Source organism: Watersipora subatra, chromosome 1 (genome assembly GCF_963576615.1).
Source record: "Watersipora subatra chromosome 1, tzWatSuba1.1, whole genome shotgun sequence".
NCBI classification, from domain to species: domain Eukaryota; kingdom Metazoa; phylum Bryozoa; class Gymnolaemata; order Cheilostomatida; family Watersiporidae; genus Watersipora; species Watersipora subatra.
The window spans coordinates 24,988,872-25,015,826 of NC_088708.1; the positions used below are offsets into that span (position 1 = coordinate 24,988,872).

General features: G+C 36.6%; 2 protein-coding genes across 3 annotated transcripts in view; one reads left to right on the forward strand and one right to left on the reverse strand.

The window, feature by feature from the left end:
* Positions 1-114: 114 nt before the first annotated feature.
* Positions 115-24,397, forward strand: LOC137403977 (G patch domain-containing protein 8-like). 2 transcript variants are annotated; one of them, XM_068090129.1, is made up of 9 exons: positions 115-242; positions 1,430-1,552; positions 1,967-2,048; positions 8,612-8,706; positions 16,091-16,140; positions 16,799-18,435; positions 20,017-20,154; positions 20,955-21,196; positions 23,443-24,397. In XM_068090129.1, exons 2-9 carry the CDS (start codon positions 1,508-1,510, stop codon positions 24,103-24,105), a joined length of 2,952 nt encoding a protein of 983 aa, XP_067946230.1. In that variant the 5' UTR covers positions 115-242; positions 1,430-1,507; the 3' UTR covers positions 24,106-24,397. The 2 variants fall into 2 exon arrangements, with proteins under 2 accessions (XP_067946230.1, XP_067946238.1); XM_068090137.1 differs by lacking the exons at positions 115-242; positions 1,430-1,552; positions 1,967-2,048 and adding an exon at positions 7,001-7,022.
* LOC137403991 (adiponectin receptor protein-like) overlaps positions 24,243-26,955 on the reverse strand; it is a 23,646-nt gene continuing 20,933 nt past the window's right edge. Inside the window, exons 7-8 of the mRNA XM_068090148.1 lie at positions 25,397-25,590; positions 24,243-24,713 (exon numbers count right to left, since the gene is read on the reverse strand). Of these exons, the coding sequence (XP_067946249.1) occupies positions 24,585-24,713; positions 25,397-25,590 (323 nt within the window). The 3' untranslated portion in view covers positions 24,243-24,584. The remainder of the gene's footprint in view (positions 24,714-25,396; positions 25,591-26,955) is intronic.

A 26,955-nucleotide genomic window follows, 5' to 3' on the forward strand; every position in this document is an offset into this window, starting at 1 on the left:
ATTTCAACATTATAATTTATACAAAATTACATTTTTATTACACAAAAGATCTTTTTATATACTGCTGCAGATTGTTGTTATAATAAAGTAACCAATCAAACTAGCTTGAAATACCGAGAATATGCGATAGTTTACGATATTGCATAGTGGAGAAGTTCGCGTACTATTGATGTTCCTTAATACATTTCATTATAATTTCTGTTTGAAGATACGTGTAAAAGCAATCGCTACTGGACCTGAAGGTGCTTGATTTTTGTGTAAACTTACTTGTTTGCTTTTAAAAAACCAATTTGATGCTTCAAGTTTGAAAATATTGGAAGCTCAGTCGTCAACCATTACAGTAGAGGCGCTCGAGTTGGGCCATACTTTGGCCTTGGTACACGAGTTTGTCTCACACGTCATCGACAAGCGTTAAAGGAATTTTACAATTAGTCATTTGTATTTTTCTATGAATCTGTAGCTCATATTTGCGTTTTGTTGTGTTTAGAACAGACTGGGTTTGGATTTCGCTTAGGCAGTCGCCTTCTTAGTCCATCATTCCTGTTAATCTTAGTTGCTTTTAATGTATTATCAGCTGGTATGACGGAATTAGTTTCATTATTTTAAACTTTAGAAGAGTGATTATCTGGTTAAGCACTGACAACTGGTCAGAATAACTTTACTTATTCCATCTATATTTATTCGCTCACCCAATGTGGACTTCAACGTCTTATAACTGTTCTAAACTACCTTTTAAACATTATTTACAGTTACAGAACAAGCAATCATTGGTTATATAATCAACTGTTATTTGGGAAGCTTGTGGCAGATATACCAATAACACTGAATGGTATATTACAGGGTGTACAAAATTACATCGTTTGCTGTGGGTGTAGTACACGTGTAGGCCTTATTGTTAGCCTCTTTAACTTGCTTTCTTTATTTCATTTGAGGTTACCTACCACATCAAATTAATGACATAAAATTAGTTCAAAATTTAAGAATTCACGAATAATAATTTCTAGGGATTACCGTAGTGAACGATGTGAGTTAATGCAATTCGCTCAGTACACCACATTTTGTTGTTTGTTCAGTTTTAACATGAATTTTCAATTACGTAAGGTTGCCTCAGCCTTATGATGGCCTTGTGACGAAATGAGTTTTTAAATTAGGACTTCATGTCGCAACTACAAAATGTTGACTGCTCATTGACTGTTAGGTAAAATGATACTAAGTAATATGGCAAGAGGAGATGTATAAGTTATGTGTTAAATCATTTTTTCATCCTGTCTTCAGTTTAGTTTTTTCAGACGCAAGCCCATAATCTCTGTGAAATGTTGGTCATGGTACGAAATAGCATTTCCAACAGTGTTGGCATTATTGATTTTTGCTCGAGTTAGAATTGTGTAGCCAGTAACTAATCTGCCTTTATTGATTTTGTTTTATCTAGCTTGCTAGTTCAACTAGTGTGCAAAGAGGATAACAGAGCATAGACAAGTTTGTATGCTCCTGCGGTCACACAGATGCAATGATAAAATCTGTGATTGTGATACCTCCAAACAGCGGTAATAAAGTAAGTGATCCCGGTCAGGTTTAAGAATTTGTTTTTATGATAAAATGGTTCTATTTTGTGCAGCAGCATATTTCATAATCTCTTAGGCATGTTAATTACATGATTCTGTTCGGTCACTTGATCTTGCCTATTTGATTCTACTGTGGTTTGTTGTTTTGAAATATTTGATAATACATGTAATTGTATTTTAAAATGCACTAGATTTAAAGAATGTTTGTCGTCTGCCTTTTTGCTACATAGCAATTCAAAATTAACTCCGCGAATAAATTCATCCTGTAGGGTAGCAATTCAAAATTAATGTTTAACTTCATCATTACCTCAAAATAATTTTAAAGTTGATGTGTTCTTATTGTAAGTTTTATTTTGTGTCTGTGAATAATGTATTAGTAAAGTTCATCTTGCTTTTATTTTTAGAAAAGCTCCTCATCCGTCATTAGTGATGACAAATCTAGAGCACATAGTTCATCGGGGCGGCAGCTGCGCTTACACGATCGTGGTAAGTGTCCTTTTGGGTTATACAATGTCTAATTGATTCTATGGTAACAGTTTGCGTATATCACACAAGATATGTGGTTTAATTAAAGTCATCCTAACATACATGTGTTGTTCTTGTATGATATGTTGTTGGTTGATTTTTGCCATATCATCTCAACACCTTGTATTATGCATCTTATAACATGTGGTGCGACCAAATAATTGGTTTCACTCTTCTGTATTGTTGAAGAATAAAGTGTGAAACACATTGATATTGTGGTGCTTATTTATTCATTGCTTGTATATTACTTCTATAGCTCGGGATAGCTGGAACTCAAGCACTGCTGTAACAATGCAGTGAAATGATGTGATTATATAAAGGTTTTTAATGTTGTTCTTACATATAAATGATTGAGTCAGATTCTGTTAACTCTACAACACTTGAATACTGCTACTAATTCCCTGTTTGCTTTCCCTTGTCTCCTGAAAACAATGCAGTCAGCATTTGTTGGCATATCGAAAGTCAACTTGCACTCGAGCCTATTCAGCTGCTTAGTCAATAGTGAAGGTTTCACTTTGGCCACTCTTGCTTGTTTTCTTCTTCAGTTTTTTCGAGAACTTGTTCTTGCTTTACAACATGCATTGAAGAATATTCAGTTTTATGAGAACAGAAACACTTGTTACTTGAATATACTACATGTTATGTATCATCTATAATGCTCTCTTCCAAAACTGAAGGTCTTGCTGATCATGCAGCTTTCTTAAAAGCATAAATTTGTAATGAAGTCGTAATGACTTTTTGTTCTTTCACACAAAAGACATTTAGTTGTATCATAGAGAACATCAGCCCAAGTGGTTCTAAGTAAACCTTCACTATTCTGATGTTAACTTCACTTTTAGTAATTTTGACCCTTAGTTGCTTGCTCTTATCAGCATTGCTTGCGCTCGTACGCCGGTGTTTGCATTGCATGCGCCTTGACCATTGCCAATGGTGGCCACGCTTGCCTCATTTCCAATGCGTTGCAAGGCACTCCTCTTGCCTTTGGTCGGGGAGCAGGGAGCGTAGACTCCCTGGCGTGATGCCATTACCTGATCTATCACGCAACTAGACTGCATTGTTTTCGTGCTTGTTTGCAGTAGTTTGGCTAGAGCTGCTTAATCCGGGGGTTTTTAGATTAGCTTTATTTAGCACTTTTATTTCTTGTCTCACCACTGTCATCTTTGCTGGCTATTATTACATGTTATGCGTTTCTTGTGAATGCTGGGTGTCAGTATATTGATATAGGCATATGTTCTATTATGTCAATAATTTCCCTTGTTCTCAAATAAACCTGTATTCTAACATTGAGAGTAAATTCGTTATTTCGAGATCTTATGCGTTAGTTTCATTAGCGATGCTGCTAAGTTTTTTTGTGTTGTGATTCTATATTAGTATAACTGATGCAGTAAATGAGAGCCCTATCATTTGCCTTGGATCACCAAGTGTAGTATTAATCTAATAAGCTTTGTGGCTCTTAGTTTATTTGTAACCAAACTAAAACATGGTGTTTGACTTTTGACAGATCCGTGGTGAGTTTGTCACAAGAAAGGTTATTGCTAGTTGACCCAGAACTTATTGTTTGCTATAAATTTCATGTTTCAACTGCCTGCTTAACAAATTAACCTGTGTGATTGTTCTGTCTCTTGGCACCGTGCTAGTCTGGGTACTGAATGGGTGTCTCTCTCTCCACCATAGAGTCACACTGGTATGCAACTCTATGGAAGCCACTAATCTCCTCTATGGTTTGGGTGCTTCACGTTTACCTGAATATGCCATTAAAACACCATGTGCATCGTGCAAACTAACTAGTTCAGTGGTGCTGAAAGCTTCTATGTCACTCTAATAAATATACATGCGCTTATTGCCATAGCTTGCTCAATGAAGCTTAGTGTCTGTCAAAGTCTGTGCACTTTTGTGTATGTGAAGATCGGAATTGTCATAAATTTGCCTGGGGTTTTACCATATTGATTTTAGTGATTCTACCAATTAAAACGTGAACATGCCATAGGCGCTATAAAAGACATGTTGTTTGAAAATGCAATGAATTCTGTTAGCATAATTCAAGGAAATTTTGATAAGCAATTTAGCTTGTTGATGTTTAGCTGGCCAATTTTCTTAGTAACTGAAGGCTCTTGGGTGGAGTCTAGGTGGATGTTCATGTGAATTTATAATGTGCTACACGATGCGCTTTTCCTTCAGGGTCAGCATTTTTGATCATTGCTGTTTTTGCATGGTATCAGCCTTTGCTTGCGAAAGAATCGGCGGGATTGATAATGGTTGCTTAATCAGCTGGTTGCAAACATCTAAATTCAATGTGTCAGACTCCTCGTTTGTGCTTGGTACTCAAGAAGGAACTTTATAGCACAACTTTGTTACCCATTCTTCCAAAGCCTGCTCGCTCTTGTATGGTTCAGTATTTTCTGTTTTCGAGTTCTTTACATAACTATGACTTCCGGCATCTGACAGCTTTCTTGTCTATCTCAACTGAATGGCTAGTGGGTTTGCCCAGGTATGTCGCAAGTTCTAGGTTCCAGCATGCAAACCCAAACCACCGAAAATGCACTTGCGAGGCTAGTGTTTGCACCCTTAGGCGTGTCACTTTGTATATGATTTTTACTAGATGTTCACCTAATGCTCTTCCCACAACATATGTATCCTTCAATCTCAGCTTCCACTTACCTGAATGCCATATGTTCACTATATTATTTAACAATTTGATATTTAAGGCTTATCTATGGGATATCTGTTTTCTCTCAGTGTTATTGTGCCAATATTTTTATTAGAACAGTCGTGAATCAGGTGTCGCCTAAGGCAGGGGTGCCCTCTCTTAAATATGCAAACTAAAGTAAAATAACCCAATCAGTATGGTGCGAAATATTCATGATTCTATAGCCTTTTTGATATGTACAATATATATTTTGCTGTATATATGTAGCACAGAAGACAGCTCAACACTGATTGTACCACCAGTCATGTGTATTTTATATTTCATTTTGTATGTATGTACTTTAACTGTATTTAAACTTTTTATTGGCATTATAATCATCAAAATTATGTTTTTCATTACATGGCATAAAAATGAACAGACAGAAATCAAGAAATATCACGTGAGTTGAAAGCACGTGTTTTGAAAGTTGGTAATCTAATAATACTGTGAAAAATGCGAGATAGTGAATTGAAGGTTGCAGTAACAGAAAGTTTCATTTAACAGCAAATTCTTGAGTATAAGATCTAGCTACATACAGATGGAATGCTTCGTCCATGCCTAGTGTACAATTAATTTAATTCTAAGTATTGGTCAAGCATGAGATGAGCAGATGCTCCCAACCATGGTATGCCTAGGCTACTGTATATACATAGCTGTGGAAAATTAGTGGATCAAACTTACCAAATACCAATCATCTCCCTTCCATCTGAATTATGTATGCGTTAAGCTTAACTTTTCAAATTGAATAACACACGAATCACAGCTACACGCTGCCTAAACTTTATGCTGTAGCTTTTGAACATATTGATAAAATCTTTAAAAAAACTAATTTACCAGCAACAAAGCTAAATAGTATACCAATAGGTTACCAAACTTATTTCATTATCGTGCAAAAAACTTTCTTGCCTTTTACTGCAAGGCAAGAACATATGCCTTGATGAACATAACTACAAAAGGAACTGAGTGTTTGATATTGAAGCAAAAGTTCATTTGTTCAGTTTGTTAACGGTTTACAAAAAGATTTTCAATTTTGTTGTAAATGAAGAAAAATTAGTTTTCAAACACTGTGAAACTCGCTTTATTGAGTTGTTTGTTATAATCTAATGGCAGTTAAGTGAAAATTATAAGATGTGGCTGTTCATTTTTTTTTTGATACTACCACAATACTGTTCTCATACCTTACATGTGTTTTAAGTCGATCTTGAAGGTCTTATCAGCATTCCTTGATGGTTTATAGCACATTTTAAATTCATTGTGTATTAAAAAAAAATTGAAAAGTTCACGAAGCTATTGTTAAACAGGAGTGTTAGTTTGACTGAATGAGTCTCTAGGCGATTTAATCTCATGATTACAATTGAATGGTAGACCATGATTAATAATTATTGAGCACCCCTGGCCTAAGTTGTTTGAAGCTTAGTGAATGTTCCACTTAGATAATATCTTATGGTGTCACTGGCATTTACTGTATTTTCATGCCACTAATTGGTTATTTTATAGATGCTGTTATAGAAGCGTTATGTAAGTTTTTGTTGACATCGCTAACATGGTCACTTTTTGTGACAGCTTTTTAGGCAGTTGATGATAGGCTTTTATTTCCACTGAATGATGAGCGATCAGGCTGCACTGCGCATGAACTCTCCACATTTAAAATGCGCTGTCCGCGTCATATTAAAATGTTCAATCATCATGCATGCCATCATTGTAATAAATTTTCATTTTCTCAGATATATTGTCCGCCTATCCAAATGCTAGTAGCTACGAAAAGTTCAGATTTGGAGGCGCTATAACGGTATAGAACTGTTGCCATGTGAAAATGATGGAGTTGTTATTTCAGTAATGATCATGCTGCTGAAAATGATTATCAGACATCTTTTAAAATCTGACAGGTTATTTTGTAGAACTAGTTATCTTGAGCCTTGGCATGCATGATGATCGCAATATTCTCATGTTGTATTGATTGCTCAACTTATGTAGTGTTCACGACTTCATGTGCTGGCTACCCTTCCCTACACCATTTCTCTGAATGTCTTGTCTCTTGCTATTCATCCTTATTTCATGTTAATAGCTTTAAGATAATTCGTAAGCTTTATTCATCATTGGTCTGGAGCTATGCTGTCCTCTCACTATTTGAGCTAATATTTATAGTTCCTTCTTGCAATTGGCCTTAGTTTTTGACAATTTTTCTTTCTTGTTCTGTTAGGAAACTTGGCGTAATGTTTCTATCAGCGATAGAACATTACAAGAACAAGGTAAAATATGGGTGTGTGATATGTAAAGATTGTGTCGAACTATCAAAGTAAATGTAAATATATTCTACTCTCCGCTGCTTATTGCAAATACTTAATTATGGTTATCTTATTAAGGCGTTGTTCCTTATGTATGCGCTATGTGCATTGCTCTTATCACCAGCTTGGGCTTGGGTTTAATTTAGACCTGTAATTCTGCTCAATCTTTCAATTCAAATTTTCTACAATTTTTGTGCTTGATTTGCTAGTACTGAAATATGTGAGCTGATCAATATTATTTTTGGTGGCCTGAAGAACTCAGTAATAGGTCGATAGAACTGTTTGAGCATCCCCAGCTTCTTTAACATTCCACCATCTTGTTTGTCGATGTGTCACTTGTTTGCATGCTGTGAAATGTAGATAGCAGCGTGAGGGTTTTCTCTCGTCGCTTTGCATCTTCTTTGTCATGCACCCAGCTTTATCAGTTCTTTGCATTGGCCTACAACCAAAGTAGAGCTGAATAAATATGGTTTTGCTCATTGACACAGGATTTTCTTCCTGGTCATAGTGTCCTTTGTACTGTTCCAGTCTGTTCGTCAGGGTGGACGATAATAGGTAACATTTCCAAAAAAATTTGGACAGTTGTCTAACCACCATTTCTAGCATTTTGGTAATGTTTCTGCAGGTGATTGCTTGTCGTACTGTGTTACAAAATGGCTGTGCGTTTTCTCTAAGCCTGAACTTACTGTTCCGTTATAATTTATCTAACTACAGTATACTTTTTAAACTTATTGTCATTTTGTGCATTGCATTGTTGCCTTCAAGACATGTTGATTTGTCAAAGGTTCAATGGATGGCTCCGGATCAGCACTGAATCAGTGTTATCGCTGTACTGAGTTGGTAAACATTAGAATCTGCCTCGCTACATTTCGCATACTTACTGTTATCATGCTATGTGGTGTTTTGCAATGGGCTAGCTGGTATGAAGCTGGTCTAACCGCTAGGTTTGCAATTAGCTGTTATCTCCAATTTGTATCCTTAGTTGCAGTGGTGCTTGGTCTCTTTCCTATGTTACTAAGGCAAACTAACTTCTAATTAGCACACTCCCCATCCACTAGCATTAGTACCGTCTATTATTCATAACATCTCTCACGCTTTTGCAGTCAAAATCATGCTATCACTCTCTTTATCCAATGGGTATACTGCTATGCACAACCACAGAATTTAATCCTTGTTGACCTGTAGTGATTTCTTTTTCACTAATTTACTTCTGTGTGTTTATGCATGGCTTTTAGTTTGTTTACCTAGGTATTGTGAGTTCTCTTCGCTGAACAGACCGTGATACTTCATTCAAACCCACAAGATGCATTGCGCATTATTGGCAGTTGTCTTGCGGTGATTCAGATAATCTATGTTCGAGTACAATGGTCGATGGCACAAGCTCTACTATATGGTGTTCTCAATTTCATAATTTCTTTCATTTTAGGTTCGTCTCAAAAGAAGATACTGGTAACATAATATAACTGTAGTAAGCTAACAGGCGGCTTCAGTCGGTTGTAAAACAAAACTCTTGGTCATTGTAAGATTTCAGGTCTTGCAACTCTCTTTTGTAGGCGATGAACGTAGTGGAGAAAGGTCTGAACGCCACAGACGCGATGAAGGATTGTCAAGCAAATCTGAGACACCAGCAAGCTCGCACCACTTACCTGTATGTACTGGCATGTTAATGTGTGAGCCCCCACACAACGAAAAATGTTTGCTTTTTAGCTTCTGACATAAAAATAAAACTATTATATTATTATTACTAATTATTGTTACTTTTTATCATGGAGCTAGGTGATGCTTATAGAGTAAAACATTGATAGTTATGGTAAAACCTCTATTTAAACGCCGCTTTTAATTGAATGCCACCTCTTCTAGAATGTCACTATAGAAAAAGGGTTGAAAAAGTAGAGCGCCGCTTTTTAATTGAAAGCCATCTTTACATTCTTTACGAACCCATAATCGAAAGTGATCAGTAAAAGTGTCCACAAAATGGTGCTAACAAGGACTCAGTGACGTCAATAACAAGCAATTATTTTGTTGTTGCTGTAGTGGTTGCCAAGATTTTAGTGACGGTGTAGTTGAGAAGATCGATTGTCACAATTATCAGAACTACAATCTGATTCAAATTCACTATGGTCTAAATCATATCCCTTGTTTCAGATTCGTCCATAATGTGGACGATGTGAACGAAGAGAATACTCTTCAGGAACACCATACGATGTAATAGCAGCCATTGTTATGGCATATTCTAACTTTGGAACGTTAAAAACTTCTTTAAAACTTGAAAATGTCCGTTTTCTAGCTCCAAAGCTTTACAGATTTTTCTTCAAAACCTGGAAAGCGAGATGCCATTGAAATAATTAATAACTGTATCTCTCTAATATTTTATAATCAACGTAGGTCTTCGTTTAACTTGGTCTGATACTGTGACATACAGTGAAACTCGGATATCTCGAACACATGGTTAACTCGAACGGATTTGTTTGGTCCGTTCCCACGCAATGATAAATTGCTTTAGATAACTCGACCTGTACTTGGTTAACTCGAACAGTTTTTTTGGCTAACGGAGACGGTTGTTATCGCTTTAGAATATCACTTTATTCCAAGCCATAGATATAAACGTTTAGTAGTTCTTAGGCATCATTATTACCACCATCGGCAAAATATTTTCGTTAACGACTTCTCTAAAGGTTTGCAAAAAATCAAATTTTACCTAACATCCGTTTGGGGATAGCCCTACGCAAACAAGGAGAAGCAAGGTAACCTTCAGATAAACTTTCAGAAAAATCGGCAAAACTGGTTTTTGTTAAAACGCTCAAAAGAAAAATGTCTTTTTGTTCTGAGAGTTTCAACCGCGATCAAGTTTTGCCTATTTTAATCTCAACATCCTGGCAGTCATATCACCTAAAACAAACAAACGAATCTCAAGTAATAAAAGGACAATATTTATACTTTCTGATAAAAATTGTTAAAATATTACATGAGAGGTCCCTTGACTTGCAACAAGCATTCAAATCTTTTGATTTATATATAGTTTGTACTGATAAATACAATAATACATGCACTTGTCACAGTGTTCTCATAACTTGAACGCTCTGATAACTCGAACACTTTCTCTCGGTCCCGTGAAGGTCGAGTTAGCCGAGTTTCACTGTATATGCAAAAACAGTTTAGCAAAAATGCTGAGGCCGACAGCATTAATGTCGATCCACTCGAATGAGAATGCAAAATATAGGGGACATCAGAGTCGCTTCACTTGTAAAGCAGTTAAATTTATCTTTCCAGTTCTGACGAGCTATTCGAAAAATACAGCACCACTCTGTACTTGATTGCCACCTGTAGTGAAATGCCACTATTATAGGGAAGGTTGAAAAATAGAGTGCCTTAGCGTTCAACTAGAGATTTTATTTAGGATACTCACTCCTGAGATTTTCTTCGTATTTCAAACGGTCCATTTGTTTATCTAAAGACTTCCTTAAGTTTTCTAGGCACTACAGTCGTAGTAAAGTACAACACAGAATTATGCTTGACATGGGTCTGTTATTTGCGAAAAGAATTCGAAACAAGATTTTACACTATCATTTTACACTATCAGTTTTCATAAAGAAATCATCACTGAACCCTATCCAACTACACTGAAAACAATCAATCAAGATGCATTTTTATAAAACCTCGCATTTATAGCTGTTGATTTTAGTGTAAAACCATGTTGGTAGTTCAGAAGTTGAATTAAAACCTAAGGTTGTTTTGTTTGTTGCCGTTTATGTACTTTAACACTGGTGAATGTCCGGCGTTGACCGGGTAATAAAAGTCTTTGCATAGAAAATTAATTTTTATTCAACAGAGAATAACAGCTGCCGTTCTAACTTTCCAACTTCCTATCATGAGAAAAAAGTTTTTTGTGTTGTTTAAATAAATTAGGAGAAAAAATAAAACAACGGTATAGGTTTTCAATCTTTGTCGAATAGCTGTAACTTTTAAACTTCATATCAAGAAGGAAATTATTTGTGCAGGTCAAATAAATTAATAAATAAAATAAAACAAATATGAAAGTGTTTAAATGTAAATGTGAAACAATTAGCAAGTAATAGCTAAATTAGGCCGGTTTTCTAAGGTTACAATAAAAGCTGATTTAATAAAGGTACAATTAATACGAACTGCGAAATCAAAATAGAAAATGTGAATATGCTGAATTAATAATAACGATTTTTGCATAGAAGTGTGTGTGTAGAAAAAGTGTGTCTGTGTGTGTGTGGTCACTGTTCCAGCAGAAGCTATCCATCAAAACTTTGAATACGACGATACTGGTACAAATGTAAAATGAGATATCGGACTATCTTTGTCTGACCGAATGGAGAGAGAATGTAGAGGCTATTCCTACTCGATATTCCTGACCGCGATTTAGCAATTGAACCATACGATAAAGCAGAAGTAGAAGTTGGCGAAAAAGCACCGTGTTTCATACCTTAAATGAATATCTCGAAACTCCATTGCGTTTCATAGAGTTTCAATTATTACGTCATTTAGCATATAATACCGTAGAAAAAGGTGGATAAAGTATGAATTCAAGGTTCAAAGTAAGTACAGTTAAACTCGGATAACTCAAACTTCAAGGGACCGAGCAAAAGTGTTCGAACTATCAGAACGTTCAAGTTATCAGAGCACTGTCACAAGTCCATGTATTTACTTATTTATTAGTAGATACATGAACATATACAAACTATAATATAAATCAAAAGCACAAATGGCTTGTTTCAAATTAAATGCTTCTAATGTAAAGTTTAAAACGTTTTTATCAAAAAGTATAGAGATTTCTTTATCACTTGAGATTGGTTTGTTGTTTGAGGTGATGTTATTGCCAGGACGTTTTTTAGATTGACATTGGCAAAACTTGATCGTTGCTGAAATGCTCAAAAGAAAAGACATCTTTTTCTTTTGAGCGTTTTACCCACGATCAATTTTGCCGATTTTTCTTGAAGTTTATGCAAAGATTAACTTACTTTACCTGGCATTCGTTAAGAGCAACACTCCGAGGCAGTTCAATTAAAAGATTTACGAGGTTTTGCGGTACATTGTATATCACTAACGTTTTTTGAATGGATACTTATTGAATGTACACACGTATTCTGTGTTTAGGTCAAACGATGAATAGTTTTTTTTAGCTAAGGCAACGTATACGTTTGATTACCACAATTTTTAAAACGTTTTCAACATTCCGACGTTGATTCAACACGGAATCCACGTCAGAAAACTATTCATCACGGGCTAGCCGGGTCACGCACTCAAGAATTTTCGCCACGCAAATACAAAACAAAAACAACATGCTGTTTTTGTTTTGTATGTGCGTGGCGAAAATCCTTGCGCCTGTGACCCGGCTAGCCCGTGCTATTCATCGTATAACAGTATAAATCAAATTTCACCAAACCTTTAGAACAGTCGTTGACAAAAATATTTTGCCGATGGAGGTAGTAACGACGCTTATGAATTACGAAAGGTTGAGGTTTACCTGTATGGCTTGGAATAAAGTGATTTTCTAAAGCGATAGCAACCGTTTCGGTAGCCGTTGGGCAAAAAACAGTTCGAATTAACAGTGTTGAGTTCGAGTTATATAGAGCCATTTATTATTGCGTGGGAACGGACCAAGCAAATCCAGTCGAGTTAACCATGTGTTCGCTATATCCGAGGGCGAGTTATCCATGTTTCACTGTACTTTGAATCGTAGGAGTCTCTGGGGTCTGGTGGTTAAACAATGGGATTGCAAACCTGCGGCTGCCTTAATTATGAGTTCAAATCCAGCAGGATTCGAGATTTTAAATCTAAGATTTTACGAGCTATTGCTGGACAGACAGATATCCAAACAGACGACAAACTTTGAGAAATATATAGATAAGAAGAGTTATGAGTGTCGATCCATTGTAAGCCGTATTAAGATAACCGCAAGGATGCTATTAAATAATATGCTACAAATTTATAAAGTATATAATGATGATCAATAAAATGCAAAATGCTACAAATATATATATTCATGAACAAGTGACATAAACAAACCATACTTATATTACATGCAGAAACGGAAATTTACGTTTTTAAAACAAAAATATTTGCATCATTTGCTCAGATAGCTGCTTTGAGTTGGACAATGAGAGAATTAATTGTTATTGATGTAAACGATTCATTATTAATTCGATTTTGTGGACATTTTTCTACTGATCAATTGATATTATAGGTTTGTAAAGATTGTCAAAGTGGTGTTCACTCTATTTTTCAACCATTCTCTCACATGGCGATCAAATAAAGTTGGCGGTCAAATGAATGTGGCGTTCAGTTGAAGGTTTTTCCGGTATATATGTTATTTTCTCAAGTATGGTATGACCATGAGTGCATAGTGTTGGGCACAAACAAGTGTGAGCAAACAGCCTTTCCCTACGGGACATAGCTGGACATACCAAAGGACTAACAGAGTGACAACAAACTTTGAGAAATATATATATTTCTCAAAGTTTGTTGTCTGTCTTCATCTGTTTGGTTATAGCTATTAAATTCTCACATTCTGTTGGATTTGAACTCGCGACTATTGTAACTACAGGTTGGCAATCCAACTGTCTAACCACCAGTCCACATAGTCTCTTTCGATACAAACCCTTTATATTTTTTACACCCGTTTCTCCGATTTTCTGTGCTAAGTAATGTAATAATTAAAACTCTATTAACCCTATGAAACGCAATAGAGTTTCACTCTATCGTGAGCGGAACACGATAGAGCGAAACACGATAGAGCGAAACACGATAGAGCGAAACACGATAGAGCGAAACACGATAGAGCGAAACACGATAGAGCGAAACACGATAGAGCGAAACACGATAGAGCGAAACACGATAGAGCGAAACACGATAGAGCGAAACACGATAGAGCGAAACACGATAGAGCGAAACACGATAGAGCGAAACACGATAGAGCGAAACACGATAGAGCGAAACACGATAGAGCGAAACACGATAGAGCGAAACACGATAGAGCGAAACACGATAGAGCGAAACACGATAGAGCGAAACACGATAGAGCGAAACACGATAGAGCGAAACACGATAGCGCGAAACACGATAGCGCGAAACACGATGGGGCGAAACACGATGGGGCGAAACACGATGGGGCGAAACACGATGGAGCGAAACACGATAGAGTTTCATAGAATTTCACTCTATAAAGCTGTAGTGTCATTTAGTTATTAATTGAAATTTTCTAAAACACTGCTTTTTTCGTGAACTTCTGATTTTCGGTTTTCATGGACTTCTATATCTGGTTTTTCGTAAGGTTCAAATGGTATGTCGATAAAGGCCAATACTTTCACGCGGACATTGCTAATATTTCGAGTAGGAATAGCCTCTACATTCTCTCTACGTTCAGCTAGACAAAGCCAGCCCAATATCTCATTTTTACATTTGTACCAGTATCAAGCGGTACCAGTATCATCATATTCTAAGTTTTGATGGGTATCTTCACCTGGAACAGTTACCTTTTTTATATACACACACACGCACTTCTATGCAACGAATTTTTATTATTAATTCAACCTGTTCACGCTTAATTTATTTGACTTGCACAAAACATTTTCCTAATAATATGAAGTTTGAAAGTTACAGTTGTTTGACAAAGTTTGAAAACCTTAACGGTTGTTATATTTTTTCTCTTAGTTTATTTGAACTGCACAAAACACTTTTCTGATGATATGAAGTTAGAATAGAATGGTAACTTGTTATATGTTGACTAAAAATAAGTTTTTTGTTCAAAGAGTTTTATTACCCTAGTATATATATATACGTGTGTATATATATATATATATATGCAATTGAATGTTGGAAAATAAATAAAATGATAGAATAGATTCAAAGTAATTTGTTATTGTACTAGCAAGAAATTTTCTAATGTATCAAAACTTAACATCTCACAAGTAGAATCCCAATTGCGATAATTTATAGTTTTTCATACCGTCTGATGCAAATGAAATCAATAGTTACACCTCAATAAAAAAGCTAGGTTTAAACTGGCAAACTTCAGTATTTGGAATTACAAAGTTCTAATTCTTATATGTCCACTTATATTATCAATCTCGACTCTTAACGGCTTCCTCTTCCAGTCTTGCAATTATTTCTTCATAATCATCTTCGGCATCAATCATTTCGGAAATTATATACATTTAAATTTTTTTCTTCTGCTTCTGTTATAGTACCAAAGTATTCTTTGAAAGTATCTTTACTAGCCGAGTGCCCGGCGTTGCACTGGTAATAGAACAGTTACCTAATGAATTTGAGTAATTTACATGGAAAGCTAGATCTTCGCCAAAATCTTTACTGAAACAGTACCCGCTTTTTGGGCTTGCTTAACCCCAGCTATTAAAACTAAGTAAACTTAACCAATGTGGTGACTATTTGCCTAATGCACAACCTGTATAGCTTAATGGTTAAGTTCGCCCGCCACCTAGATCTAGGTAGAAGTCCTGAGATCAAATTCAGTGTCATGTAGGTTTTTCAATGCTAGATTTTAATTGCTTCAACTGGACACAGGGTTTAACAAAAAGACAAACACTGAGATTTATATGTAGATAGAGTATTATTATCAATTGAGCCAGTGAAAAAAAACTGACTATTTGACTCGAGCAATGTCATTTTGTATTACTTCTGGTTTGCATAGCATCAACTAAACCTAGTTCAGATCTTGAAAGAGCATACTTGATTGGCTTAAATAAGTAAACTTAAAAACAACAAATGCATGGGGCGTCGAGTGTACTAACTGCTTATCGCTATTACATTGTTATAATGTATGCAACCTAACTACGCTTACTGAGATCGTGACCCATATCCCCAATTAATGTGCTATTATGAATTATTTCTAAATCAAATAGATTTTGAACAGATTATTATTTCATTATTTCACTATTAAAATCGACTTATACTTGGTATTTGTGATGCTATCAGCTATGGAAGCTTTTGAATTATTTCTATCTAAGTACAGACAATAAGGCTCACTGTTTGCATTATGTTATTTTTAGAGTGAAAATATAAAAAAAGGAGATCGACATTTGAAGGAAGCCAGCGCATGGTGAGTGGCTATTTACTTGCCTATTGTTTTTGTACTAAATGCATTTATTGCTTTTTGCGGATCCGTTCGTTTTTTCTATTAAAAAGTTGAAAGTCAATTGCTATGTCATTATTATTATTACTACTACTATTGATTACTGTGAGCAGTTGTGTTCGTTAGATAATCGGTCAGTGCAGTGAGCAGATGAGCAGTGGTGTATTTGTTGTTCAATAGCTGAACAAAAATATTTGATTGGATAGAGTTTTGCTTAATAGTCACATCTCTCTCATCTCTCACACTGACTTTGATGTGATATGTATTTACAGACGTTTCATATCCTGAGTAAGTAAACCCTTATAAGATACTGCATTGGTGTAGTTGACAGCATTCTTGTTTGATAATAATGTTTTATAATACATTTTGTGCTTGCATACTATTCGTTGATGAATGGTCACTGAGCAGCAACTTATTTGGTGCCTGTCTTTTACCAATGATTGTGTTTCATTAAGTGTATATCCTGGCCATTTCCAAATTGTATTGTAGTATTTGAACTGGTTTGTTTTCTTTAGCTCGCCAACCTTCCCTTTCTCCACATATGCTAAGGTGTGGAATTAATTTATTGAACTTATGTGCTATCTTAAGTCTGCTAGGCGCTAAATTACTTATGTATCCTTTGCAGCATTACTGTTACAAGTATCGACGGATTGACTAAGCTGAATTGGCCTTCCAACTCGATTAAGTACACAGGCACTAGACCTTCATTGTCCTACAGTTGCGAGCCATCTTTCTATGCTCACAATATCAACCTGAACAAAGAAGAAGAAAAGCATCGCAAAGATCTTTTTATTATCAGTGATCTTCTTGATGATATCATTGACTGTATTGATCTCGACAATAGAGCTTCAAAGTCTTCGAGCAAACGAAAGTCTAAATCCAAAAAGTCAAAAAAAAAGAAAGCAGCTAAGAGAGAAATGCACAATCTAGCCAATACTGAAAATACAAAACTAAAGAAAAAGAAAACAAGGGAGTCAAAGCAGGCAACAACGGAGTCCCACGTTGCTGATATTGCTGTTCCTACAGCTGCGTCCTCGTCAACTCACCTTTCAACTGCGGCAACAACAAAGGCTGTGGACATCAATGCTAAGGATGTTCTGCCATCTTTTTCTTCTATTGCAAATGGAGAGAATGTTAAAGTTGAAAAGAAAGTGAAAAAGTTGAAGCATCTCAAAAAGAAGATATTGAATGAGCATCCTGGAAACTCCGCAGCAGTAAAGAAACCAAAAATAATTCAACCAGAATGTGTAGTTGACGAAACAAGCCAGCAACGGATTAAAATCGCTTTCAATCAGAACTCGGGAAAATTATCAACCAAATCTAAATGGGACACAAGCAGCGATGAAGAGGGATCAAGCAGGAAAGGTGCTATATCTTACCGCTTCTCTGATGAATCTGACACACAACCATCTATTGAGCCTAAGAAAAAAATTCAAGATGCACTATCTCAGAAACCACCAGCCAAGTCAAAACAGATGCCATTTGGTAGGATGCAACCAGGAGGTATTCTACAAAGCATAGAAATACATAATCCACTACCAGACATGAAACCGGCTGTGCCCATTGCCCACCCTAATCCTGGGCCTGATGGCGCTGGTGTTAAATCACCATCTAAAAGCAAATCTCGTTCTCGCAGTAGAACTCGTTCTCGCAGTAGAAGTTACTCATATTCGACAGATGGTAGCTATCACAGGAGTCACAGACGCAAAAGACATAGCAAGCGGAGAAAAAGATCTTACAGTCGGTCATATTCACGCAGTCGAAGTCGTTCATACTCTTCTTCTCGTTCGAGGTCATACTCGAGGTCATATAGCAGGTCAACTTCAAGAAGTCACAGTAGGTATAGGTCATACTCCCGAAGTAGCTACTCGAGTTACTCGTCACGTTCATACAGCTCACGGTCTCGATCCCGGTCGCCGCGTTACACACGAGCTGTTCAGCCGAAGTACAACAACACAAGAGCATACAATCTCGGAAAAAGGAAGAAGTTTAACAAGAAAAAGAATCAGTACAAGAATCAGCAAAATCAGATACATCAGAACCCGAATATTCAAAAACAACTGGAAACGGGCCGAATGAAGGCTGAGGAGACTGTGATGAGGTTGAAAAAACAAAAGGAGCAACAAGAAGACTTGCAAAAGCGTGCTTTGGAGTCGATAGCTAAGGCTGCATCTTCTGCTGGTATACCCCTTCCATCGAGCACTGCAACTTCCACACCTCCTGTATCAGCAGCAAGCAGCAATACAAGTGCCGCCACCACTGGTAAGTTCTGACCAAAGTAAACTCGTATAATGGGTATCAGTGCATATTCACTATGGTCAAGTACTGTTATTGCAAAAATCGCTCGGGCGTGTTTCTGTAAGGGTGCTGTTTATGATAAAAAGGTTTCAGCTGTGTAATCGCTTGTCAAAATTTACAACCAGTCAGGGCTGCTACTAGCACACACTATGACGTATTGAGGGTTTGACGTCTATATGCAATTTGTTGTTAACAAGAAATTTTAAGAGTGATGATACCTGATTGAGAAAATGAGCTGCATCATACCAATTTGAAATGCAAAATCTTGCAATGAAAATATCTCTGCAGTTCTCCTCTCATTCTCATGGCTCGCGCAAAATCAATGAGAAACTCACCTTGTGAAGCATTCGCCTCATGACTCGTTGAGACATCTTCTATCTAAAGCCAGTCATAGCATTTTTTTGACAATGGCAATCCATGTTACACATTTTATATTAATTTTATATACCATATATATAGAGTTTATTGCATTCAGTTAAGGCTTTCGAAACTCAAGGAAAATTTGCTTGTTTTGCTGCATTGTATCCATTTTATGTATATTGCACGGCATAATTACTAGTACATTATTATTGTGTTGGAGTTGTTTTAGATGGTTATTATAGTTGCCTCCAGGTAAGTTAGGAAGTGCCCTCACAGCTGTGCTCTATTAGCCTTTGTGACACTAATCCATTGGCTGATTATTTTGTCCTTCACTGTACTATGTATTCATTACTGCAGGAGCGTAGCCTGTGCTCTAGTAGGGTGTAGGAACTTTATAGCCTTGGCTCCCAGAATTTCGGTAACAATGCTAGCAAATTGTTTGTTTCAATACTGTATTAATTTTAGAGCAAATTGCGTCTGATGTCAAACCGTTGTCTTACCGACCGCCAGTGTTGGCATCGAAATTAATTCATGTTTCCTTTTTTACATTGTGATACAAAATTGTTGTTTTTGAATAGTGCACAATGTCTGTTCCACTAATGTAATTGTAGTTACATATTGAACGTTATTACAAATCACTCTTGCTTCATTTTTATCAGACAAAAAATTTCATTATGTGTGACTGACTATTTCTAGAAACATCAAAATGCAAGCTGCACGCTACACCAGCTCAATTTGCAAATGAGAAAGGCAGTATGTCGTGCAAACACCATCTGCCACTATGCTATTGAAAACATGTCCTGAACACATTGATGCAAAATATCCAACCTGTTTAGCTAATCCGTAATAGTACTGTGACTCTGGGTGCTTAAGCTAAAGTCATTGGCAGCGGTACTTTTATCTTCTGGTACAGCTGTGTAATACTCTACACTACTTTGTTATCTCTTGTTGTTGATTCTTTCATTGAGCTTGCACGCATGAGCTGCCATTGTTGCCTCACAGCGTCTGTTTCAGGTGTGCCGCTCGCGTTGGCAGTTCAGGTATAATACATGATTTCCCATTGCAAACCTATAATCATTGTGCTAGCTAACAATGCATGGTTTCATCTAGGTAAATGTAGTGCAAAGTGGCTCTTGCAACTCGCTTTCCCTGGCACTAATCATTTTCTTTTTTCACGATGTTTAGGCGCTATCAGTTTGGATGAGATACCTAAGCCTGTTAATGGTGGTGGCAATGGCCTCATAGAGAGCTATGCTGAGGCTAGTCAGCTCTCCACTGTTCCTGCATTGCTCCCTAGAACATTTCAAAACAGAGAATTTATTGGTATGTATGTTGATATCTTTAGTACCATTTGAATTCCTTAAGTATTCAGATTAAATCTGGTGGAGTATGGGCTGCAGAACTGGATCTATTTGTCATTCTATAACACACATGAACTATTTATTTTCAACTATATATAACCAAGCATGCCAAGTTCACTACAGATTTCATTTTGACCTGGTCAAATTGATATGTGAACGTAGCAATAAGAAAAACCCAGAGTTGATGGGTGCTAGGTCTGTATCCAATGTTACATTGTATAGCCAGGTTATCCATTTTCTTTGGCAAGTTGTTAAAAGTTGAATCTATTTTTTCAACATTGTAACTGTTTTACATGAAGAGTTTTCTTTAATTCGCAAGAAGTTAGTATTTTATCTTGACAGCAATCAACCTCTAATATTAAACTGACAGCGAGGAAGTGTCTAGTTTACCTTATCCACATGCATTAGAGTTGTCAAATGATCCGCTGTAAAATTGTTCATGATAGCTTATACATTATAGGAAATGTTACCAGCGATAGTCATTCGAATTTCTATTTTTTGAAACTCGTAATATTAATTACTTTTCTTCCCGATGTGGAACGCGCAGATGACATCCTTTGTTTTAAACATTTTCATATACAAATTTGTCATGAAGCTTGCAATAGAATCGTAATATTTTCCATAATTATCATCTGTCTCATGTTATTATAGAATGAATGACTTAGTTTTTCTTTATGAGTTGGTCTGTTTTTTCGTGCAAAAGTAAGGTTTCATTTAAAAAACAAGTTTAATGTTTATTTTTGCATGTTTCTATATCATTAGGCCCAGTGAGACCAGGTATGGAGAGCGATATTCCTCTACCAGATGGTGCTCCTTCAAGCAATCCTACTAAGGACGCTATGGCACTTCATGAACCTCTGCCAATGCCAGTCCCTAATACAGAAGACGATGTTTACAAAGATTTGGAAGCTCAGGCCATTCAGCATGTGCGAGGGTCCAATTCTAGTCCAAGCACAGAGCAAATGCAGCAGATGGGTGTCGTTCAATACCTCCCACAGTTGCAGGTGTGTATGAGTATAGCGTTTGACTGCCCGCATAGATGGCTCAAAACAAAGATTAAAATTGTAAGCACTTAATAATTATACACTTACCTATGATATTTGATATAATAGTGATCTCTCTTGCTGCGCTTGGGAGGAAAAACGACATACAGAGGGCCCCGGCCATATGACATTAATTTGTTCCGATGTTGGCATCGTAAAGCGAAAATATCATATAGAAACCTATAGTAATTATCTAATGAGAACACCTCTGGTACAAACATCAAAATTTTATATACGTACTCTACGTATTAAAAATTAGTAACAAAATAGTATGTTAAGCTTAGTAACTATAGTTATCTACATTAACTTTAGTGTATTTGGTGGTTATGATCTGATGATGGTTATGATCTGATGATTGTTATGATCTGATGATGGTTATGATCTGATGATGGTTAAAGATTCTTACTTCTTAGGACCCATGCCTAACAAATTAAAGTTATAAATGTAGTTATATAGTTAAACACGTATGATGAATTTAAGTTTATAGCAAATATAATATTAAACGCTAAAATGTACAATAACTTTTCACCTACTTTTCAGTAATTCTCGTTTCACTCACGCGATATCAAGCATTTACGAAACACAAAGAATGCGGAACTAAGAGAGAGTGAGCATTGTATCTCTTTCAGGTGTGGGAGGGATTTCAGCAAATAGCATCTTCGTTACGCCGACGTATTCAGCACACCGACCGCCGAATAAATGAAAATTTCGAGACTTTTTTATGGCGGTATGGCAAAAAAATAAGTCATAACGAGGGACGGAAAAACATCTTGTTTCACATCATAAGGGGAAAACCAGTAAAATAGGGATGTAACGCGGGTGTGCACTGTATAGTTGTATCCGGAGTATCTATTATATTTTTACTTGATTTTAGACATATACAATATTTATTCTTTACAGCATATTTCTTGCTGCGAAAACAAAATCGATTTAAAGATAAACTTACACAAAATTTTAGTAGATTTTATCCAAAAATATCAGTATTTTCCCTGCAATTTGCGATTGTTTTTATGTTTGAGGTGATTCGACTGCCATGATGTTTCAACATTAACATGGACTAAACTTGATCGCGGTTAAAACGCTCAGAAGAAAACCGCTGTTGAAATGTCGCTAGTTGCACAGCGGTCTCTCTTGTTGATATCGGCTATTGCATTCAAGTTGTGGCGTTACACATCTTTATTCTGTCGGTCTCTTTGCCGAAGTGCAATTATCGACTATTATTATTTTATTATTATTATAGACAATTATTAATCACTGGTTCACTTGAATCTGATCATTTTACCTACAATCAACTTTTGTCGATTTCTATCTTGGAACATGTTGGCAGTCAGATCACTTCAAACATGAAAACAATCTCATATGATATAAAGGTACCGATACTTTCTGATAAAATATACTAGATTTTTGTGTAAGCTCATCATTAAATCGACAGCGAAGGTATGCACACTTTGCGTAAAGCTACCGTAATCATGGACCCTAAACGAAATGTAAGGGATAATAAAGAAAGAGAAAAGTTGTTGATACAACCCAATAATACAAGTCACTCACTGTACAGTCAATAAATTAAGAGGTTAGGTTTTTTCTTTTTTTGCGCAAAAGAGGTCAATTCGAGATCATCAAATGGGTTAGGCTATTTATAACGTAAAACCATTATAACTTAGACGTTCTCGGAATGGAAAATGTACGCTGTAGAGACGACGACTGAAGTCATCATTGCAAACTAAGTCCACCTTATATATATTTGGAGGGCGAATAATCAAGAAAGATTTGCTAGCTGAGCAGTGTTGCAAGATTTTACTGGCATTCATATGGCTGAAGGACTGGAGTGGAAAGTTAGCTGAAAAGCTGGGCCACTTGCGAATGATAATCTGCTAACTATCATTTTGCATTCTGATCTCTGTATTAATAGTGAAAGTGTCTTGAAAACACACCTTTTTAGCTCTTGATGGTGAGCTATTCTGGAAGGGCCTCACTGGAAGAGTTAGTTGAAGCAATACATTAAAAAAAAATTCAAAGAATATATTTAGAAGTACATGTTCAAGGAAGGCTTTCTCGTGACAGGAAAATGTCTGTCGGATAAGCACCCTTGTGATTATTTTGTTGTGCCCCAATCGGTTATTGCAGCAATAACCGATTGAGGCTAATTATTGGTATCATGGAATAAAAGTAACATTGATGTAGGCCTTGATAAAAATGTTTTGTTACAGGAGACCACAACACAATTTATAGATCCATTAACTGGTTTGCCGGTGCAGTTGGCGCAATTTCCAGGAGTTCATCCTCAGCAGTTTTTGGCACAGCAACTTCAGCTTCAACAGCAAGCACCAACTTCCCATGCTCAGTCACCACTCTCTTCAGAAGGAGAAACCCAGCAGCAGTTAACAGAAGATGGTAATCCAGCTCCTCACGAAGCAGTTGTGCAATCCTATGCGCATCAGGTATTCATGTCTCAGCAAAAAGCTCTCGTGTCGCAATCCCAGTCAACATTTACCATGGCATCCTCTAACTCCACTGTGCCCCAGGCAGGTCTTCCCATACAGACTTCTACCCCTGTGATGGTCACTGCTTCACAGCTACAATTGGCCCAGTTTCAGCAGGCACAGATTCAACAGGCGCAGGCTGCTCAGGCAGCTCAGGCAGCTCATGCATTGCAGCTACAACAATTACAACAGCTACAAGCCGCTTCACTTGGTCTACCTCACCAAACCTTTGCTTTTCACCCTTCACTACAGCATATGTTTGCTCCACAACAGTTAATGCAGGCACAAGCAATTCCACAACAACCCCTACTGCTCGCCAATGGTCAGGTCGTATTACCAAATGCTGCAGCTCATGCCATGGTTTTGCAGCGACTGTCACGTCCTATGTAGTTTTGATATTTAGTGATGAAGGGATTACCAAGATAATAGCAATTGTACAGATGTTGATTATAGCTCACAGTATTTTCGTATTCCCTTTTTACGATAGACCAGCTACCATTGTGTTGTTAAAAAACTGGTCGTTAATATGGTTTGTATGTGATATAATGCAACATGTCATAAACAACTCTACTTTTTTCAAAATGATGAGTCTTTATTATAGATTCTCTTAACATTGGTTGACACAATTTGTATTTATCGACTAGCTTGTCATTAATAAAAAATAAAGGATAGCTTTGCAGAACATCCAAGTTTCTCCATTCCATGATGAATAGGCCAATTCTCTCAGCCTCATAAGTCTGAATATTTGGAAAACCAATAATTTTCAGAAAATAGATTGAACTCGTGTTATAAATAAAGATAATGGACCAAAAATATCAGTCAAACTTTTGAGCAGTTGCAAAATTTTGGACCTAAATTTAAATTGTTTGTTAATCTATTGCCAGAATGTCCAGACAATCTCCTCCACCAAGCCGGTAGTTCGCCAACTGTGTGATACCATGATAGTGAATCATTGCGCCAGCAATGACGAACACATGGAAGATCTGGTGGCTTTGAAACTGCAACGTAATGAACATTTGTTTAAGAATATATAAACAGACATTTCTATGGGAAGGTAGCAGCAGCCAAACAAATAAAGAATTTTCTGGCACATAAATTTGTGATGTGATTTTTTCATAAACCGTCATGAGCAGCAAAATTAATCAATTATAATAAATAGGAAACAAATTGGTTGGGGTAAACCTGCAGAAACCAATTATCTAAGGATAAGTAGGGTTGCTTAGCGGTGAAAAATCAAAGCACTGCAAATGGACAAATACTATAATCATTTGGTGGCCAGAACTAGTCAGCTGTCAGAATGATTGGTAATTATTTAAACTGCTAAACTTGCAAAATGCAAGCCACAACAATAATTAACATCTGATGACTACTGTAGTCGTCAGATGTTAATTAGGTTAACGTCAGGATAATTGGTTCAACCTGTAACAGTTATAGGTTGTAACAGTTATAGGTTGAACCAATAATTCTACTACATTGTCATATACCAGATAACTGCTAGAAGTTACCCCATCATACAGGTAAAATGAATGAGACAATACAGGGTGAGGAATTGATATGCATAATAATGATAAACAAGCTGTAGTGAAAAATAATGCCTTCCATGTTTGAAATAGGCCAATTAATGGTTTCACTCACAGCAGTGAATGTTAAGAGAGCCTATTCATTCATAGGTTGTACATACCCAGATATCAAATTTTCCCGGCCAGATACGTTCAGGAATGCGTACAGCATAAATGACAGCTCCAAAAATGTAGCAGAAGGCCATGAGAACAAGCCATCCAAGGGAAGCATTATGTACAGCCTCATAGAGGCCGTCAGTGATGACGAAGTGCATAGCAGGAATTACTCCACTTAACCCAAGAGCTATGAACATGCCTAAAAATATAAAGTTACAAGATACCAATTCTACATAAGCATTATATTTACTTTTTAATATTGGTCATCTGTCAGCTCTCCCCTATTTCATTCACGGAAGGAAAATTAAACTACCTGCCATTCTAAAAGATGGACTATTACTGACAGAACATATAATGCTTTGAAAGAAATCTACCAGGCAAAGGTTAATAGAACAATTTATGAGCTGCTACCTGAGCAATGTAATATTTTGTTAGCAAATCGGAGATTACCAATCATAGCAATGGCTGTCATGTACAGTTTAGGGCAGGCTGCTGTATTACTATTAGCATGCTTGGAAGTCCCATGCACCATGAGAGATCGTAATGAGCAATCACTATGTGCATACTGTAAAACCATCTGATTGAACGCCATGGCGTTCTATTTTTCAACCCTTCCTCTATTATAGTGGTGGCCAATTGGAAGCTGGCGTTCAATTAGAGGTTAAACGGTAACTAATTCATGAAGTGGCAAGGCCATTGAGTGGTATTACAATGGTTAGCGCACTGGTCAGTAAATTGGAATACTCGAGTTCAATTCCTGTGCAAGGTAAACTTTTCCTATCACTCTTAGCGTGTATTTAGACAGAGGACGGGCATCGCTCTTATGATACCGGTAGTAAAGACTGCGGTGTCTGACCTGTCGCTTAGATCTGAATAAACAATTTTAATGATCTCCTTATTAGAGGTCGCTAAGTAGTACACGAGCGCAAACGTATTTTTTTCATGAAATCAGATAAAAAATAAAAATGAGAAGCGATTATGCCCAAATTTCAAAACCTTTTACTCGGAACGCTTTGCGATCTGTTTGTGTAAATGCTAGAACATTCTTGGTCTAGTTTCCTGTAATAGAATATGTTTTTTATACTTTCCAATCAGTTTTTAGACGAGTTGCCAAAGATACAGGAACTGTGCCACATCTATTAGTAGAGCAGGAACATAAACTTATCTTTCAGCTTATTCCTTCCGAGGGTGGGCTACTCAAACAAAGATGTTTCATAGTCAGAAATTTATGCTGAATTCAATTATAATGTTTCTACACCTATGTGTTTGCACATTTCTGAGCTAGAGAGCACTTTCGAAATGGGAGGGGACAACTCCAAGTTTGCTTGGAAAACCTTACATATCAGACAAAGAAAACTATTTTATAATCTCAAAAGTTAGTAAATGCTTTTACATGTATTTGAGATTAGGTGAGTCAACTTTCAGCACTTCTTAACTCATGCCAAGGATGCAGCAAGACTGCTTGTTTCACTGTCTTGATCAGTCTGTGAATGAAACCCTAGTCAGAGTGACTAAACTTCAATATGAGGCAGCTAAACAGTATTCAAACAGATGGTTGATATTG

Excerpts from the sequence above, each read along its gene's own strand:
- LOC137403977 (XM_068090129.1), top strand. The coding sequence starts at position 1,508 with ATGATAAAATCTGTGATTGTGATACCTCCAAACAGCGGTAATAAA. Across the intron at positions 8,707-16,090 it reads CAAGCTCGCACCACTTACCT|AGTGAAAATATAAAAAAAGG; the intron begins GTATGTACTGGC and ends TGTTATTTTTAG. Across the intron at positions 21,197-23,442 it reads AATACCTCCCACAGTTGCAG|GAGACCACAACACAATTTAT; the intron begins GTGTGTATGAGT and ends GTTTTGTTACAG.